This window comes from Archocentrus centrarchus, chromosome 4 (assembly GCF_007364275.1).
Source record: "Archocentrus centrarchus isolate MPI-CPG fArcCen1 chromosome 4, fArcCen1, whole genome shotgun sequence".
Taxonomy (NCBI): Eukaryota; Metazoa; Chordata; class Actinopteri; order Cichliformes; family Cichlidae; genus Archocentrus; species Archocentrus centrarchus.
The window spans coordinates 37,827,906-37,847,607 of record NC_044349.1 but is presented as its reverse complement, the minus strand read 5'-3'; the positions used below and the strand labels follow the sequence as shown (position 1 = coordinate 37,847,607).

Below are 19,702 nucleotides of genomic sequence, written 5' to 3'. Positions count from 1 at the left end.
CCTGCTCGATAAACACGCCGTCGTCATGGGTTAAATACCGCCGAGGCGTTGTGATTTATTCAGAGGCAATTATGCTGTAAACAGCACGCAGTAAAGGGAAACAACCGGCTCAGCCCGAAGATAAAGGAGTGGAAATAAAACTGCTTCACCCACCCATACGAGGTCAGACTATTCCAGAAGCCAAACCCCAAATAAAAGGAAGAAATGCAGCTGTTAACATGTGGAACCCACACCTGCGGATAAAAACGAGGCTGGACGACCAGCTGCTGGTTCCCCATGTTTACAGTGAAAGATAAATGAAGGCCATGATCCTGAAGATCTCCTGAAGATCTTTGTAATCCCACTATCCGCCCTCAGGTGTCTGCAGTTTGTTTGGACCTGGAAAAAATAAAAGGCTCATATAACTAAAGATGAGTCACATGACCCCCCCCCCAGAATCAGCTGTTTTCTTCTGTATAGTAACTTCAGTCAATTTAATGAAGGCTGCTACCTTCATTCACCGGAGTACGGGGGGGGGGGGGGGTCAATAAACTGCACCAGTTTACCATCTGTGATACAAAAAGAAAGCAGCTGTTTCTGTGATCGGCTCTCACTGGAGAAACTCAGCATGTGTAAGACAGACGGAGCTCATGAAGCATTTTGATTCCAGGCTCAGCTTCTCGCTGCGATTCCTCCGTCAAAATCATGTCCTAATACAGTCGTGACTGTAGATTTGTTTGTCATATAATAACCCAATGATATCACTGAAAAGCAGCATGGAAATCAAAGAGAAAATAAGAGCGTAGCTTGTATTGTTTTCAGTATCTTTACTATAATTACACAGACAAAAACAATGTACAACGTCTGGGTGTTTCAGGCTCACTTCAGCTCGGACTCGTTACACTCTGCAGCACGAAGCGGCGCGTCACACAGCACACAAAATGTTTCAGCGAGTACAAAACTGGAAAAGAAGGAGGTCGATGGAAAACAGAAGCGCATTTACAGTGATTTACATGGATACAGTCCGCTGTTCACACCGCTCGCTCTCTGTAGTCTGGGTTAAGAGGAGATCTGATGGCAGTTTGAAATATTTCTCACTTTTTAGATTACACCTAAACTGTGGCTGATAAAAGGTCTTTTTTAAACATATGAACTGAAAAACTGCAGCAGCTGGATTAAAAAAAAGAAGCAGGAGAAGTGACCTGAAACTTTTCTGTGAATGACAGTTTGACAGCATTTAAACAGCGTGGAGCCGCTCGGCCGGCCGTCTCACCTACACTGACAAAATGAAGGCACAGACTGATGAAAAGAGCACGACTGACATTAGTCCGTTTACACAGTTTGCTAAAGGAGTCCTTTTAGATGATTCTGATTGGCTCCGGTGGATACCTCTCAGGTATTTACTAAAACTTCTGCACCTGCTTTTAGAGCCAAATATCACTGATACACAATGTGCCAAATGTTTTAAAAGAGGCAGAAACTAAGTTAGTAAAAATGATCTTGGGGGGGGGGGGTCTTCGTACATTAGAAGGAAGGAAGGAAGGAAGGAAAGGGGGGGTACAGTGGCCATCGGGTGGCCACTCTAATGCAACCTGCAGTGTTCCTGTTTTGAAGGAGAACCAGTTCCTCGAAGCCCTCCAGTTGCTCCTCTGTGTTGCAGATAGGGAGGGTGCGTGTGATTGTATGCAGCAAATCATAGCACCGAAACTCTGAGCAGCTCCTTCACCCCTTCACCGAGAGAGAGGCAGGGCGACGGCGGTGGTTCACTGACAGACGAGCGGGCCCCTCTCACGCCCGTTCTTTGCGCTTCAGTTTGGAGGACTTCTTGACGGTGCCGTTCTTGTTGAGCAGCTTCAGCACTTTCTCCTTGTGGTCGAGCACTTTCATCATGGTGTCTCTGGCCTCCGTCACCTGGTCCATCACCAGCTTACAGCGCTGCATGTTACCCTGAGGAGAAATCACATCTTAACTTCAGCTCTCAGACTGTGCCCAACCTGCAGGAAGTAAACTGACAGAAGGAAAAACAACAGACCCGATCTGTGTTAAAGAGGACCTGTTCTACGCATCTCCAGCCCACACCTTTGTTTTGGAGTCCAGAACAGCTCTGCATGATTTGCAGCTGGAAACAGTCCTTATTTATCTTACACTGGGCCTGCTGCAGCCCCTCAAACAGCAGGGGACCATGTGAGGAACATCTGCTCTCACTGACATCACAGAGCACTGAGAAGAGAGAAGACTGACCCTAACCTCTACATATTTCATCATCTTTTATTTAAACATTAACCACGTGCACATCCACCAGTATAAATATGAGTGAAACACAGCACAGGTCCCTTTAAAAGCACTGAAGCAGGATCAGTGTGCACGATTTCTGACTCGGCTCAGAGAAGAAGGCAGAGACCTACAAGAGCACCACGAACATCCTGAATATAGCTGACAATTTTTTATCGAGTGCATTTTATTTCAGATCATCACAATTAGGGACGTTCCTGTGACCAAACAAGGAAAAAATTAGACTAGTCTAACACTAAGAGACACTCAGATAAAGTTACATTTTAGGGCCGTTTAATGAACGTCAAAAAGTGTCTAAACAAAGGCATCTGAAACCATTAATCACGTTCTACTGAATCGCACTTTAAATGCAGCACCGCGCATTATGAACGCTGCACGTTACACTGCAGACAGACAACTTTAAATAAACTGATGTTAAATATATGAAAACACGTTACTGCAAACGATGTTTAAGCACCATTAAAATATGAGAAAATAATCTGTGCCGTGCATTATGAACGATGCTCGTTGTTCATGGCACGCATCTCAATAAAAGTTAAACTCTATAATAATAATAAAACAATACAAACATCCATCCGTTTTCTTCAGCTTATCCGGGGCTGAGTCGCGGGGCCGCAGCCAGAGCTGTGGAGCCCAAACCTCCCTCTGCCCAGCCTCCTCCTCCTCCTCCAGCTTACCCCTGATTCAGGCTTCAGCGCTGGGTCTTTGTAGAGGTACGACGTAACCTACGTAGTTGGCTGATGTTGATACCTGTGCAGGTGCGCTGCATATTACCTTCTGGTGTGTCCCGGTGTTTTCCATGCGGTACCGGCCGACAGAAACATAAAACGGGACTTTTTCTTTCCTGGGTCCTACTCTGACTAATGCGCTCAGTTTTTTATGGTTTGTTCCTCTAGTTTTTTAGCTTCTTTGTACAAACTTGGGGTCTCACTCACAATATTCATTTCAGGGCAGGCAGGAGGACTCATCCAGCACTTACATGGGTTATAAACACACGAGTGTATTTTAGTGGGAGAAGCGCTGAACTTTAGAGTGTCTGAATGCTTTGGGCAACGACAGACAGCACATGAGCAGAGTGATGAACAGAGCACAGCCACTCTGCTCTACACCGTTTTCACTCCTGCTTATGGGACCGATCCTTTTCTCCTCATCGTCAGCTCCCGTCTCACGTGGTGTTCCCCAGGGTTTAAACCTGAGTCCTGTTTTACTCTCCATTTATTATAAGCTTCCGTTGGGTCAGATATTATGGCTTTCCTTCAGCTCAGCGACAACTCCTTCTATCTGCCCCGTCCCCCTCCCAAACCCGACCTGTAGCACTCCACCTGCAGTCTGGGTGTGATCTTTGACACAATATTAAATATTATGTAATATAAATATAACTGAATTGTAGTTACTAAAATTCTGATCAAAGATTATATCTCAGCTGACTATTTTCTAAAGTCTTTTATTTTCAATGGCGCTAACCTGCAGCAACGACCTCACCTGTATTAGCTCGTTAATTCGGTGAAGGTCATCATCAGCGCCGGCCCTCTTCTTTGGAATCAGACCCTCCTGAAGGGTGGAGAGGCGGCTGTACACATCGTGCTCCAAACTCGACTGCAGAACAAGCAGCAGACACAAAAGCTTTTACACCTGTCAGTAAATTATGTTATTCAGTGAACATCGAGCAGGATGATTTCTGCCTGCTGTCACTGAGCTGACACACAAACTCACACTGAAACACTTTAACACAGTGGACTAAATTTATTTTTAGTAACCGCAGCTCACTTTATGCTCAGAAGATAAGATATCTTTGTCAATGAACAAAACAATGAAAACAGTCAGAACTAATAGAACTGTTTACATAAAAACAGTTCTCATTGTTCAGATGGATGCAGCACTGTTTTCCCCCTAATTTAAAGACAGAGTGAGCCAGTATAATAAAGGTCAGGGGGTCAGCACTCACCAGCTGCCTGAGCTGTGCAGCACACAGGTGAATCTTCCAGCCCTGTGCTCTGCATGCCACTCCCCTCTGATTGGCCATATCCTGCAAGGTGCCCTTTTTCTCCTCTGAGACAGAAACAAAAATCAGAATTAGAGCAAGGAAAACTGAAGGAAAACCAGAGGAAAACTGAAGGAAAACCAGAGGAAAACCAGAGAAAAACCAGAGGAAAACTGAAGGAAAACCAGAGGAAAACCAGAGAAAAACCAGAGGAAAACTGAAGGAAAACCAGAGGAAAACTGAAGGAAAACCGAAGGAAAACCAGAGAAAAACCAGAGGAAAACTGAAGGAAAACCAGAGGAAAACCAGAGAAAAACCAGAGGAAAACCAGAGGAAAACTGAAGGAAAACCGAAGGAAAACCAGAGGAAAACCGAAGGAAAACCAGAGGAAAACTGAAGGAAAACCAGAGGAAAACAGAAGGAAAACCAGAGGAAAACCAGAGGAAAACTGAAGGAAAACCAGAGGAAAACTACAGGAAAACCAGAGGAAAACCAGAGGAAAACCAGAGAAAAACCAGAGGAAAACTGAAGGAAAACCAGAGGAAAACCAGAGGAAAACTGAAGGAAAACCAGAGGAAAACTGAAGGAAAACCAGAGGAAAACCAGAGGAAAACTGAAGGAAAACCAGAGGAAAACCAGAGAAAAACCAGAGGAAAACTGAAGGAAAACCAGAGAAAAACCAGAGGAAAACTGAAGGAAAACCAGAGGAAAACTGAAGGAAAACTGAAGGAAAACCAGAGAAAAACCAGAGGAAAACCGAAGGAAAATCAGAGGAAAACCAGAGGAAAACCGAAGGAAAACCAGAGGAAAACCGAAGGAAAACCAGAGGAAAACCGAAGGAAAACAGAGGAAAACTGAAGGAAAACTTCAGTGACTGAAATTTATTCTGGTGGAAAGAGGACTTTTGAATGTTAGGTGAAGCTTTTTGCATCAGTTTACTGGATAATGGAAATGTGTTCATGTGAAGCAGGATGAATGCCACCATCACTCTCCTGTCATGCAGGTTAGTGCAGTTCAACGTGCCAACAAGCCAAAAAAAAGGAATGAAACAGAAATTTAAAAGAAATTAAAAGAGACAAAACATGAAATTAAATTTAAAAAAGCCTGTGAATGAAATCAGAGTTTAATTAACAACAAAGTAAAATACATAAAATAAATACAAAGATCAGATAAACAGATCCATCGCAGACTCTAAGGCTTAAAAACAGAATAAAGCTAAATGTGATGAATCAAACACAGAGCACACAGGAAATCCAACACGAGGCGTTCCACCTCTTCGCTGCTCACTCCCAAACTAACACAGACACAAAGTTTGTTTTTCTCATTTTAATCTCAATTATGGTTCCAACTCCACACCTGTTCGTCCACACGTGCTGTTAGAGTGAAGTCAGTGAACACTGGTGGGTTTAGCTTCTGCATCTGTGGTGAGATCGTTCGAGTTGTGGCCAACGTTAAAGAGGCTGTGACAAAAGCTCGACTTTTTCTTAAAAATACACGTTAACATTTACCACCATCGTCTGCTGTCAAATCAAAATATGAAATACGCTCTTTTGTACTAAGTACTAAGACACTCACCTTTGACCCGGATGTCGCTGTATCTCTGGAAGTGGTGGTAAGCAGCTTTCCAGGGGTTACGGTAGTGCCTCAAAAGGGTAATAGGTGGGCGGGGCCTTACTGGCACGTAACGCACTCCTTCTTCATCTTCAACACGGAAACAGGTGTTAAAAAACTAACTGCAGTCAGAAAACATCATCATCATCATCGCTGCGGCCAGGATCAGTTTACATACCGACATACTCCCTCGGTGGAGATTCCCGCCTCTCGGCCCTGCCGGTGATGGGCCTGCCCGGGGTCTTCTCCTCATCTGTGCTGTTGGTCTCGACCATCTCGCTCTCCTCGGTGGAAATGACGTGCTGCTGCTTGCGGGGCTTCTTCCTGGGGGAGGCTCCGGGGATCAGATCTCCTGTGGCTGGAGCGCTCAGGGTGGAGGCCTGCGTGGTGAGGGCTGGGGCTGAGGACATATTGGCGTTGGGATCTAAGGGGAAGCACCCGCGCAAGTTTTTATTTATATTCTTAAAAGTGAAGACTGATCACATTTAGAGAACAAACATGCTCTTCACCTGGCTGGGAGGAGTCCATCGCCTCCACTTCCTGCTTGATTTTCACATCTGGGCAGACGGAGCTCGCGGCACATGCCGCGGTGCTGCTGGCGGCAGGCTGGGTGGGGGAGGCCACAGTGTTGGCCATTGAGGCGGGGACAGGGGGAGTCACAGCCATGGCGGCCGGCAGCGAGGAGAGGACGGTGGAAGGCTGGGAGGGAGGCACGGGGCCGGGTGTAGCGAGAATGGTGGGGATGGCTTGAGCGAGGTGCTGGGTGTTTGAGGACGCCACCTGCTGCTCTCCGCCCTGAGAAGGCAATGCTTCTACAGTAGCCATGACAGGGGGGGCCACCGCCATGTGCACCTCAGCTTTGGGTTTCACTCTGATGAAGGAACAAAAACTGTCAGATCAGTGACACACAGAACAGGAAGTAAACACGTATGCGACCGACGTGCTCACCCAGCAGGCCGGGGCGATCCCGCTCCTCTCACGCCGCTGTCGATTCTGCCAGTACTGGCTTCACTAGTTTGGGCGGGGATCAGGTTCTTACGAACACACCTGAGAAAGGTGAAGGGTAGTAAAGAAAACACTGAACTATTTTTCTACGACTGGTAGAAGTTTATCTGGATAATGCAATACTGATACTGTGGATACAGAGCTGTGTGAAATGCTTCCAGCGTTTAGAGTGATTATCGAGTAGCTCGTAGGCCAACTCAGTCAGAGCAAAGATGCTTCTCAGCTGGGCATCTGATTAAGATGTCTCGTGGATGCCTCCTAAATGAGGAGCTTCAGGCACATCCCACCAGGAGGAGGCCCAGGACACCCTGAAGAGACTGCATCTCTTACCTGAAGAACTAGAGGAGGTAGCCAGGGAGAAGACCGTGGCCCCCATGACCCGTGAAAATATCAGGAAATGGATGGATGTTCCTTCTGGCCCGTCTCTTGCCCTGGCCAGAAGGACTCCAACTCCACCATCTTGGACTGCATTTGGTGACACGCACTGATCCAAAATTTGGATCAGATATCAGTCCAATTCTTGTTTAGAAAAAACAAAACAATCCCGTTTGGGTACCAGTTACAACGGGCCGATCTATAGCGTTTCCAGTTTAGTACTGCAGCAGCAGCAGCAGCAGACGGTCTTTAGAGTGAGCTGACACGACTGAAACCTTTATCGGTGCTCTGGCTTCCCTCCAGTGTTCAGACCTGTTACAGAAGGACGTCGATTCAGCGTTTCACAGACTGCATCTGTCCTCAGACACGAACGTTTTCACATCTCTCTAACAGAATCGCCTGTTTGGTATTTTATTTTGCTTTATTGAGTTATTTTACTCAATAGAACCACTTTACTGTATTACATACAGCTTTCTGCATATACTGTTTTTTGTATGTGGTGGTATTCATCGAGTTAAAGCCAGCTAGAACTGAAATGTGAGTGAGACGTTCAGAAAACAGGAGGTGAGGCTTACTGTTGCACCCTGCTTCCTTCATTATACTCACGTTTCATTGGCGGGCTTCTTGCGAAGGATGCTGGGTCTTGGGGAGGAGACCAGCGTGGGAGCTCCTCCCACTCCTCCCCCCTGGGTGTGGGCCTGCACCATGGTGGCTCCCGGCTGGGTGGTGCTGAAGGTGCTGCTGATGGGGCTCGCTACAAAGCCATCAGCCAAAACAACCCCTGAATTCAATAAAGCATTTGTTACAAACAAATCTCAGTTAAAGACTTATTGGCACCAAGCTGTTGAGTATGAACTGGAAACCTACCAGGCTTCGCTTCAGGCTGCGGTTGCTGCTGCTGCTGCTGAGTGACGATCGGCGCCTGCTGTATTCCCTGTGTGGTGATCGACGCAGACGTGTGCAGGCCCTGAACGCCTATCGGTGCGGGCTGAATGCCCTGCGCTGCGATCGGCGCTTGCTGGATCCCCTGGGTGCTGATCTGTGCAGACGGCAGACCGATGCGGTCCACTGCCATCAGCTGCATGTGGTTCAGGTGCACAGTGGTCGCCACACCCACTCCTGCTTGAGCTGGCAGCGCTGAACTGGGTGCTTGAGGAGTAACTTAGAGAGAACAAAAAGGTAAAATTATGTTTTCCAAGCTGCAGCCTCTAAATGACATTACAGCTGACACAGGTCCTTGAGATAATTAGCAGATACTGGGAGCCAAACAGATCTAGTGAGCACTTACCAGGGTACTGGCGGATGGTGGACACAGAGCTGCTGATGGGGGTGTAGGTGTGTGTCAGAGGGTATGATGAGGAGTATGTAGGAAGGAAATACTGGAACTGCACTGGCACAGAAGGCCTTAAAAAGAAAGAAAAAAAGATTAATACAAGATTGGATTTGTTGTCTTCACTATTTTGGATCTTGTTATAAATCTCTCGAGATTTGGATCATCACCACATGCTGGTCCAGACTTCAGGAGCCACAGACAGACACTGGCTGTCCAGATTATTCAAAGTGTTTGTAAAACTTTAAAGGAGGGGAAAAAAAAGTCCTTCAAAATAAATAAAGAACAAAATCTTTCATAACCTGGTTGGACTTTTTTGGGATGTGCTGAAAGGTCAAATGGAAGCACCATTTTTTTAATAACTGGTGGGAACCAAAATTACAAGTGAAATTAAACTTTGGTTAATTGTATAACCTCAGTGGAAATTACAGGAAAATTCAGATTTCTGTCAAACAGATTTACTGTGTGCTGCCCTATTGCCCTTCCATGTGTATTCAACCCCCAAACACCCACTGAAGTCAGGAAAGCACCAAATACAACTGTGTCAACCTCATCTATTGTTAAGACCGAGTTCCCCAACACCGTGAGCTCACCTGTTGTCACTTCGGGCTTCCATGGTGACGGGGTTAGGAGAAGACCTGTGGCCTGGGATGGGGATGAGGTTGGCTCTCTCTCCTGAGTAGTCAGGCTGAACGCGGGATGAAGAGTGGGCAATGGGCTGAGGGACCACTTTAGCTGTGAACACCACCACAGAAGACTGTTTAAGAAGCTGTATGCTACGCAAAATGACGATAACAGATGTAGGGATGTGTGTGACCACGTGATGCTGTCCTCACTAGTCAGCAGTAGAAAATAATATAAGCTGTGCTAGAGAAACCATCTCCATTTCAAACACAGGGTCAGGCCAAAGGTCAACGTACCAACAGGGATGGTGGAGGTGGTCACTGCTGTAGCATGAGAGGAGTGTGAGGCCATCGTCATGGTGACAATCGTGTTACTGGTCATTGGTGTGTGTGTCACGGCGCCTAAACAGGAAGAAACACGAGTTCAGGTTCATCTTTGCTTAATTACGTTTCTGACACACGATTAATGAGCTGAACGCTGATACCTATTGTGGTTGTTGATGGCACAGTGTTTGTGGCAACAATTGGTGCCACAGTTGCTGCAGCTACTGGTGTCACAGTACTGAATATGGATTTCTGTGAGGAGCAAAAACAAGATTTTAGTTACTGTGTAAAATAAATATTGCATATTTTTGCAGGGCATCATTAAGGGCAGTAACCTGTGTCATAGTGTGTGGCGGCTGGGCCTTCTGAGCGCCGACTGCAGGGTGTGACGGCAAAGTGATCCGTGTGGCCGCGTCACGGGTCGTCTGAGGCCTCTGGATGCTGACGGTGGCTGGAGGGGGGTGAATGGTCATTCCTGGACGCCTGAAAGAGTCAAAAAATATGTAAATAAATAAATATACCTCATCAGTGCTTCAGAAAACATGAAAAGGTTTGACAAGGACGTAAAATGGAGGTAGTTCTATAAATTCAGCTAAGCACATAGTGAACGTATGCACGGTGTGTGAATGAAGCCCAGTATCAGGCCTAGTATCTCAGATTACTTCTTACCCATGTATCACCTCTGGAGAGTGCGAGACTGCCTGACTAATAACTGGAGACTGAGTTCTTGTGACTGAGATGGGAGCCACCACAGTAGGTAGGACAGCTGTAGAGGTTGTTACAGGAGGTCGGGACTGTGGGAATAGGGGAAAAACAACAGCAGCTTTGTACACTATGCTTCTAAATATCCAACATGAATATTCACATTTCTTTAAAGTACTTCAGAGCACCTGAATCACCTGGTGAATGATGTGCGGCACAGTAGGCTGGGCGGTGCCCGCACTCGCTCCAGTGGCTGGCCGTAAGACAGTTTTGGAGCTGGACATGACAGCTGCTGCAGCAGCCCCTGCAGGACAGAGAACACACTGATCCATCGAAATGCAAGCCTGGCATACTGTTCACAACCTTCAAGGCATGCGCGTCCATATCAGTCGACATCTAACTTTTACTTTGTCTTTTACAGATCATTTACAAGTACATGTTTCCCCCAAAAACTATCCTAAAACTAGTCCCACAGGGCACGACCTCACTATGTACCTCGAGGTAAATGTGATGGGAAGGGCTGGGGAGGAACTGCAGGGGTCCTGATGATCTGAATGTTTGGCACCGGCATCAGGTGGTGACCCTTAAACACCAAGAAAGTAGTACAGGTCTTTAGTGATCAGCAAGAAAAGACAAATCACAAAATATATTTAAAGCTAATGCAGAGAAGGCTCACCTGCTGGCCACTGATGGTTGCCACAGGGATAGACGGGGTGGTAGCGATGCTGCTCTCTATGGTGACTGTTATGTGACTAGGCACCTTGGGGGGTATGGGCATATGCGCCTGGTTGGAAGCTGGTGCTGGAGCAATAAGACGACTTGGCATCGGTGACTTCAAGACTGCCTAAACAGCCACAATGGAAAAAAAAAACATTTGTTTAGTTTTACAGGTGATCCCGGCTGCAGGATCAGATACAGACCAGCTGGAAAACCTTGAAGAAAAACAGAGTACAAGAAAAAAATCCCACAGTGAACTTCCTGTCTACTGCTTATTTCCCCCCCACAGATCAGCTTGACTGGACTCTTTGGCTCTTCTGAGCTAATTTTAACTTCTTTACTTACTGCTGAGGAACTTAATCTATGATAATATGATATATAAAGTGAGGAAAATTAGCATCTTTTTATTTTCAGGGGTCACTAAATGGATCTGGAGGTGAATGGAAATGTTATGTTGAACATTTTCTATACTCAGAAAACTTTGCCAGCACATATGAGTAAAGTATGTTCCCTTTCCTCTGGAGATGGTGAAGCTTCAAGAAACTCAGACACAGACTTAAAAAGTCACCTTCATCTGGGGCTCCGTGAGCACTGTAGTCTGGCCCTGTGGGAGGTGGACAGAGGGGGCAGGCGTGCCAGACTGAATGGGCATGGTTTGGGTGGCAGCTGGAGGTTGGCCGTGCTGCGTCTGTACTTGCGGGTACGGTCTGACCACCATGGTCTCCTGTTTGTCATCTCTAAACGTCAAGGTTCCCCCACCCCCGGCGGGCGGATGATCCTGCTGACCGTGGTCACCGTCCCGACTGCTGTCTGCATCACCACTACCACCTGAGGAAAAACAACTTCATTAGACATCAACTACACACGTACGTCTGCTGTAGGTTTGTGTGATGAAAGGTTACCTGAAGCGTTTGACGGTTGATTGACAGGCACCAGGTTTGCAGCACCTGAGATCTGAGGTGCTCCCCCGCTGGAAGCAGGCAGCCCGTGTCGTGGGAATTGCTGAGAGCTCATTTTAACTATTTATGACCTAAAACAGTAACAGTAACATTAACTCCAAAGTAGATATACAGAGGATATCACAAAGAGTTACAAAGAGTTATTACACCACTGTATGTGTCATGCACAGTTTAATGCTATGAAAAGTGCTTTCATTTTACAATTCAGTACTGTGCAAAAGTCTTAAGCCATCCCTCATGTCTTTATATTTTGCTTCCAAGGTGCCAGATGATTTTTTTTTTTAAGTGGTCTTGAGCAATAGCTCTCCAGGCTTTCTGGTGGGCTTTTCTTTGGACATTGGCTGCTTTTTTTTTTTTAAATGCCAAAAGATAACACAGGCATCCATCCATCCATCAATTTTCTTCCACTTATCTGGGGCCAGGTCGCAGGGAGAGCAGCCTAAGCAGGGAAGCGCAGACCCTCTTCTTCCCAGCCACCTCTTCCAGCTTATCCGGGGGATCCCCAAGGTGTTCCCAGGCCCATGAACTCTCCAGCGTGTCCTGGGTCTCCTCCTGCTAGGACATGCCTGGAACATCTCACCCAGGAGGCATCCTAGTCAGTGTCCAAACCACCTCAACTGGCTCCTTTCGATGTGGAGGAGCAGTGGCTCTACTTTGAGCCCCTCACCAATAGCTGCACTCCTCACCTTCTCTCTAAGGGAGAGGCCAGCCACCCTTTGGAGGAAGCTCACTTCTGCCGCTTGTATTCGCGATCTTATTCTTTCGCTCACTACTCAAAGATCATGACCATAGCTGAGGGTAGGGATGTAGATTGACCGGTAAATCGAGAGCTTCGCGTTCACACTAAGCTCCCTCTTCACCAGGACAGACCGGTGCAGCATCCGCATCACTGCAGATGCAGCCCCGATTCATCGGTTGATCTCCCGTCACTCGTGAACAAGACCCTGAGATACTTAAACTCCTCCACCTGGGGCAGCAATTTGTCCTTGAGCTGAAGTGGGCACTCCAGCCTTTTCCAGCTGATGACCATGGCCTCAGACTTAGAGGTGCTGATTCTCATACCTGCAGCTTTACACTCAGCTGCGAACCGCTCCACTGTGAGCTGGAGACGACCGCTTGATGAAGCCAACAGGACCACATCATCCGCAAAGAGCAGAGATGAGATTCTGAGGCCACCAAGGAAGAAGCCTTCTGCCACCTGGCTACACCTAGAAATTCTGTCCATAAAAATTATGAACAGAATCGGTGACAAAGGGCAGCCCTGACGGAGTCCAACACCCACAGGAAACAAATCCGACTTATTACCGGCTATACGGACCAAGCTCTCACTGCGGTTGTAAAGAGATTGAATGGCCTGTAATTTGAGACATTTTAAATATTATTTTTACACCAAATAATAATTTTACACCAACAAGGTGATTCCTAAAGAACTATTACCTGAAAACTTGGCATATCTCAGCACGCTGGACAAGTTGAGGACAAAAGAAAAAGTGTGAGGCCTAAAAAACTATGTAGAGATCAACAGTATCTGAAAGTTATGTCCTTAACAAATAGGAAAAAATCCAGCAAAGCCCTGACACAGGACCTGAGAGATACATCTGGACTTTGAGCTGATCATCTGCTGTTCACTGAAGCATCATCAGAAACGGTCTCAGTGGAAGAGGGGCTGCCAGGAAGCCATTCTTATGGAAGGGAAACAAAGAGAAAAGGGACTGAAAATCAGTGGAACAGGTCTGATGGAGTGATGACTCCAAATGTGAGATTTTTGGTTCAAATCATTGTCAGTAGGTACAGAGGAGGTCAGGAGAGGTCCAACAGTGAGTGTCTGCAGCGATCTGTAAAACACGGTGGAGGCTGCATTTCAGCCACTAGTGTTGGAGATCTTGTCAAAATAGATGAAATTATGAATGCAGAAAAGTACCATCAGAGTTTGATCCACCATGCAATACCATCTGGAAAGCATCTGATTGACAGTGGTTTCATTCTTCGGAAAGACAATGATCCCAAACACACTGCCAATGCAGTAAAAGCATCCCTGGATAGAAAAACACACAGGTGAACACTATCGGTCATGGATCGGCCTCCCCAGAGCCCGGACCTCAGCATTACTGGAGCAGTGTGGTATCATACTGACAGAGAACAGAACCAAAGGCAGAAACATCCAAAGAAGAGCTTTGAATGTCCTTCAGGAAGCCTGGAGAACTGTTCCTGAAGACTGCTTAAAGAAATGACAGGACGCTGCCTCAGAGGGTTCAGCCTGAGCTCAAGAATAAAGGCGGTCACACCAAATACTGACTTTCAAGCTGGTTAGAGCTGTTGTACAAGCACAGTTTCTGCCTTTTACACTGTATTTCAATGCATAGCATTCAATAAATAGCTGCACCTACTTCCCATTTTCCTAGCAGAATATAAAGGAATGAAGGGCGGGTCAAGACTTTTCTGCAGTACTACGTATGTTTATAACATATAGACCATCATAAATATCAATAAGTGCTCTTTATGTCCATGTTTGGTACAGTAATGGATACAGACTCTCTTCACTCTTGATGAAAACACGAAACCAACCAGTAATATCGTTAAAGGGAATTATTTTAATCGCGTTCGGACAACCTGTGACAGCCCTAAACACCACACAGGGTTAACCGAAGTGTCCCAGGATGGCGTTGAATTCCTGGCTTGTATGTAGGCTATTTTCCACAGGTATGAATACAGATGTGTGGTGAAAATTTTAGCTCACTTTGGGCACAACATGTTTGAAAACCTCTGCTGTCGGTGATCCCGTCCGAGGACGTCAACAACAACAAAAGCCCTGCAGGTTAACCCTTCACAGCCAGCGCGGGAACGTAAAACGGACAGGCAGAGTGGGAAGTTCGACTCTTAACGTCGGGAGCTGCGTGAACTCAAAAGCAAAAGCTGCGTCTGAGTCTTGACACGGACTGAAAGGCTTACGCACCTTTGTTTGACGTTATGTGGTCAGTTTCCTATGACAGACAACACTGAGGCGCTGCGCCCCAAATAACACGTTAACAAACCCGCACAGAAAAAGGCTTTTCAGCGAAAATCAAATGCGTTTCCAGCCCAGTCGGCTATGATCCACCGCGGCGGCTGTTTCAGCCTCCGTAACCCTAAAACTGAGAAGCTGCCTCATTAGGCAGCTATTCCAGCTAGCAGTATGCTAAAACTAGAAGCGCTAGCCCCGCTAACCCGCTTTTCATGTTAAATCCTGAACTTTCCACACAGCACAGCGGTTAAATGGACAGAAAGGCTGCTCTGTGCGTGCATACGTTACCGTATCGATGAGTTACTGGGAAATACTCGTTTTGTGGATTACAATTTTTCCATTCGTTTTTTTCTTTTTTTTCACCCTCAACATGTAAGCCGGAAGACCGCTGAGAAAGGACTGCGCCTACTTGGCCAATCAGAGTAGGGACTGCTTGATCGCTGGCCAATAGGAATGTTTGTAGCAGCCTAAAGCGGTACAACGGGCGGAGGGAAGGAGGTGGTTGTTAGGGGGGACGCGACGACACTCCGGTCACGTGGTCGACGGACGTTGCCGAGCTCATTTTGGAGCCAAGCGGGAACCTCCGAAAGAAAGGACGCCAAGGCGGAAGTGCCAAAAACTGCAGCTCGTCTAATGGCCACATGAGGCTGTCTGTTCTTCAATAGCGATTAAGCATCCGCCCAGATAATAATTACTTCAATCAAATAAGCAATTGAATTACATAATCCAAGAATCAAATAAAAATAAACAACACATTTAAAATAAATGATTCCAGTCACCCCCCATGATGTGCGAACACTTGGTATATTCCAATCAGCAGTTTACGTGTTGAAATGGAGTTGAATATATGTAATCCTACTGATATATTTAATCCTATTTTACCTGCGAAATAAACATGTTTAAAATGGTCTCTGCAGCCTGAAAACACTAAAGAAAGGAAACAGGTGACCAGAGTCTTTATTTGTGAGTCAAAAAAATGTTTTTAAACCTTTATTTTACCAGGTAAAATGTTTGAGAACTAGTTCTCATTTACAAACAATTAAACGGACTTCCTTTAAAATACCAACATCGTTAAAGCTTTTCCTCCCAAATATTAAATAAAAGTACCACTATGTTTGTGTTTGACATACGGAAACATTTATTAAGAAAATTCAGTTCACTCAGTTGAAAATGGACAGATGGATATGCTTTCTTCCGTGGCAGATAAAACCATGTTCTTCAGACATCCTAAATTCTCCGTTCTTGTTTGCCAATACTGTCAAAGTATGAGCAGAAAACCTTATTTTTCGGGTTTATTTTGGGTTTTGTTAAATAAATTATCAAAATTGTTTTATGTAAAGTATCTGTGAGGACTAAAATTGTATTTATATACAAATGGATCTATCTATCTATCTATCTATCTATCTATCTATCTATCTATCTATCTATCTATCTATCTATCTATCTATCTATCTATCTATCTATCTATCTATCTATCTATATACCCATGGGAGTATAATCGATTCCCACCTACAGCTAATTGTCCTCCACATTCACAAGCCTCCTCTGAGGTCTTCCTCTTCTCCTCCTGCCTGGCAGCTCCATCTTCAGCATCCTTTGTCCAGTATATCCACCATCTCTCCTCTGCAGATGTCCAACCCATCTCAGCCTCGCCTCTAACTTTGTCTCCAAACTGTTCAGCTTGAGCTGTCCCTCGTTTCTAATCCTGTCTATCCTGCTCACTCCCAGTGAAGAGCTGAACATCTTCAGCTCAGCCTCCTGTCTTTGTGTCCAGTTACTTAGTTACTCTAATATGACTACTTTTTTTTCGGTAACTAGTAATCTAACGCGTTACTATTTGCAGTCCAGTAATCAGGTTAAAGTTACAGCGTTACTATCTTTGTGATTTTCCTCAGTACAAAGATATATTTTTGCTTTCTTCTTGCGTCTCCGGGAGTGACGTCTGGCCGATGCGACAGTTCAGTCCCGTTTTCATCATGAGGACAATAACAGCACAGCGACACAAACGCAAACAATGGAGGGAGGAGAGAGATGCGCGTTTTCTAGCTGAAATACAGGCACTATTGTGAGTCTGTGTCAGCTAAAGATGACAACATCAAGGTTAGCTGTGCACTCTGTGCTGTGACAAAGTGCTATCTAGCTTCAAAAACACTATTTGCACAGATTTGCAGAAACATCTGGAGTCACAGCACAACACAGTCACACATACAGAGGAGTCCCACCAGGTGTTGAAGCAGAGCTGCGGCCCCCAGCACCCAAACAACAAAACCTGGACTCCAGTACAAACCAGTAAGTGGGGGGGGGGGAAGAAGCTGGTGGGACACTATGTAGTAGAGGAAATGCTGCCCTTAAACACGGCTGACTCGCCCTCGTTTCATAGTTGTCATTTTTATGTTGATGTGTGTGTGTGTGTGTGTGTGTGTGTGTGTGTGTGTGTGTGTGTGTGTGTGTGTGTGTGTGTGGGGTGGGGGGTGCTGATTTCCGGTGTTTGCCAAAAAATGATTGCCTGTATTTAAACAGCTGTAAATGACTTGTTGACCTTTAATCTGTAAAACATGTCAGAAATATCTGTCATGAATGATATCAGGTCATTTTGAGTGAGAAACAGCATTTCTAGCACAAGGTAGGAGCTGCACTCAGTTTTTGGCAAAGTGACTTTTATATATTGTTTTTTTTTTTTATCAAGGTAAAAACTGTCAGTGACATTAAAAATGTCTTTTTAAACAGAAATCTGGCTCAGAATGCTGCAGAAATCACAACAAATATAACATCACAGATCTATAAAGATATTTGAAGTGGCCAAAAAGCTCTGGATTGATTATAATGTAGGTACAATAACACAGACTCCTAAAGATTGTTGAAAAACAGGTTATTTCTTCATTTTATATATAAGCCCTTCATAAAGCATGTTGATTGCACACTGTTTACCAATACAAGCAAAGACATTACACATAAAAACACACAGAAACATCAGGATCACTTTATGACAGACGGAATGTAACCAATAAAGTAACTTGTAACCTAACTTAGTTACTTCTAAAATTAAGTAATCAGTAAAGTAACTATGTTACTTTTTAAAGGAGTAATGAGTAATCCTTTTTCAAGGTAACTATGCCATCACTGTTTGTGTCAGTGCCACGTCTCCAAACCATCCACCATAGCAGGTCTCACTACCATCGTGTAAACCTTCTCTTTCATTCTTCCTGCTCTCCTTCTGTCAGAGATCATAAGGACAGCAGCAAGAGTGAAAGAGAGGGTTCAAAACATTAAAATCCAAGAGCCCAGAGTGTCTCGTTCTCTGCCCCAGTGCTCCTGTACCAGGAGGACGGCAGTTCAGTCCCAGCACACCTGTTTGTAAAGCAGGAGAGGAGGAGCTACTGTAATACCTGCACAGAAACACTAGAGAGCAGCAGCCAGTCACAGAAATGTTTCCACTATGATCAAGTCCTAGAAATCACTTAACTGTCTCCATGATCCTGACCTCACAGGACAGGCAGGTTTATTCCCACCAGAATAAACATGAAGCAGAGAGTGCTGATGTGCTAGCATGAAATTTGGATTTGGTATTTCTAACAGAAAGAAGGCATCGATCATCTGATCATCTCCCCCGTGTTTCCCTTTTCAGTCGCAATAACTTTCACAACTTTTAAACATTATTCCAGAAACTCTGACATCTGTTTAAGCCAATCAAAATGCGGGATGGGACTCGCAGTTACTTCTTATTTTACTACTTAAATCTAATATTATATGATGCTGTATTATTATATGCAGCAGTTTATATAAAAGATTAAACTCATCATCAGCTGTGACATTAAAGTGATATACACTATAAGGTACTGATGATTATGATGCAGATAATTGAGTAATTTTACTTCAGTGCATCAGCAGGTAGGATTATGACTTTGCCTTAAAGGGTCTGAATACTTGCTTCTGTATGAGTGCAGAGGGACACACGACCTGAAAATCCAAATGTTTTCTTCACCACATTTTTACACCACGTTTATTTCCTGTAGGCCCCCCCGCGCAGTGAGCACCCATTTTATTACAACATCATGGAAATGCCTCTGGGATGCATCAGTGTTATTATAATTAACTACAAGCAAAGATAAATGTAAAATGTATATTTTTGTTAACTGACATAAAAATAAGAACTAAATATTTTGCTGCTATTTTCCACTTTGGTGAAAACGATCAGCCTGAGGATGCTTTGGTCTGTTTGTTACTGAGAGGAAAATTAACAATGAAACGGAAGTATTTTCAAAAATCTGAAGTGAGCAAACACACCCTCCAGAAACAAACATGCAAGACAAAATAAAAACCACCGGATAAATTTAAAACTACATATAACTGCAGGACACTTCTTAAGGCTACTCAGCTGCTGGATTAGAGGCCACGGTGATCTCACAGCATCAGTGTGCTCAGCTCAGTCGTTCGTGGGAACAGAAACTGCCATGGGACATATATAAATATACTTACAATATACTTACTACAGTTTTTAAGAGATATGATTTATGATGCTGCTTTGGGGACTGTAGCTGATTTTTAGCCATGCTAACAGGTGGAAACGGCCCGTTTAAAGGTCAGTTCACACCGAAATATCTCAACAACTGGAGGATGAATTTGGCACAGATATTTCTGTTGCCCAGTGACTTTGCTGATGCTGTGCCTTTTCTTATGGCCGCACTTTGGAGATGTGCTGATCTCCATCAGCACCATCATCTGCACTTTTATTTTGTGCCCAGAAAGGGAAATGAGTTGTCATCTATTTTGGTTTTAGCATGCAGCTGTGTCAGTTTGTATTCA

The 19,702-nt window shown here is 45.0% G+C and overlaps 1 protein-coding gene across 2 annotated transcripts; it reads right to left on the bottom strand.

Moving 5' to 3' along the window:
- Nucleotides 1-826: 826 nt before the first annotated feature.
- On the bottom strand, nt 827-15,326 carry sap130a (Sin3A-associated protein a). Of its 2 annotated transcripts, none has more exons than XM_030726704.1 (21): nt 15,188-15,326; nt 11,842-11,969; nt 11,508-11,767; nt 10,899-11,066; nt 10,718-10,805; nt 10,411-10,526; nt 10,190-10,314; nt 9,856-10,003; nt 9,682-9,772; nt 9,494-9,598; nt 9,167-9,308; nt 8,532-8,647; nt 8,111-8,404; nt 7,850-8,024; nt 6,812-6,910; nt 6,373-6,734; nt 6,042-6,287; nt 5,828-5,953; nt 4,217-4,320; nt 3,754-3,867; nt 827-1,926 (listed from the first exon to the last, which is right to left on the bottom strand). In XM_030726704.1, the coding sequence occupies exons 2-21, from the start codon at nt 11,951-11,953 to the stop codon at nt 1,768-1,770; spliced, it is 3,150 nt and encodes a 1,049-aa protein (XP_030582564.1). In that variant the 5' UTR covers nt 11,954-11,969; nt 15,188-15,326; the 3' UTR covers nt 827-1,767. The 2 variants fall into 2 exon arrangements, with proteins under 2 accessions (XP_030582564.1, XP_030582565.1); XM_030726705.1 differs by having other exon boundaries at nt 10,420-10,526.
- Nucleotides 15,327-19,702: the final 4,376 nt, after the last annotated feature.

What these genes read in the sequence shown, in the direction of transcription:
- sap130a (XM_030726704.1), bottom strand. Translation starts at nt 11,953, where the DNA reads ATGAGCTCTCAGCAATTCCCACGACACGGGCTGCCTGCTTCCAGCGGG. An exon ending in CGCCACACACTATGACACAG is followed by an intron (nt 9,773 to 9,855) that starts GTTACTGCCCTT and finishes TGCTCCTCACAG; the next exon opens with AAATCCATATTCAGTACTGT. An exon ending in AAGAAGCCCGCCAATGAAAC is followed by an intron (nt 6,911 to 7,849) that starts GTGAGTATAATG and finishes CACCTTTCTCAG; the next exon opens with GTGTGTTCGTAAGAACCTGA.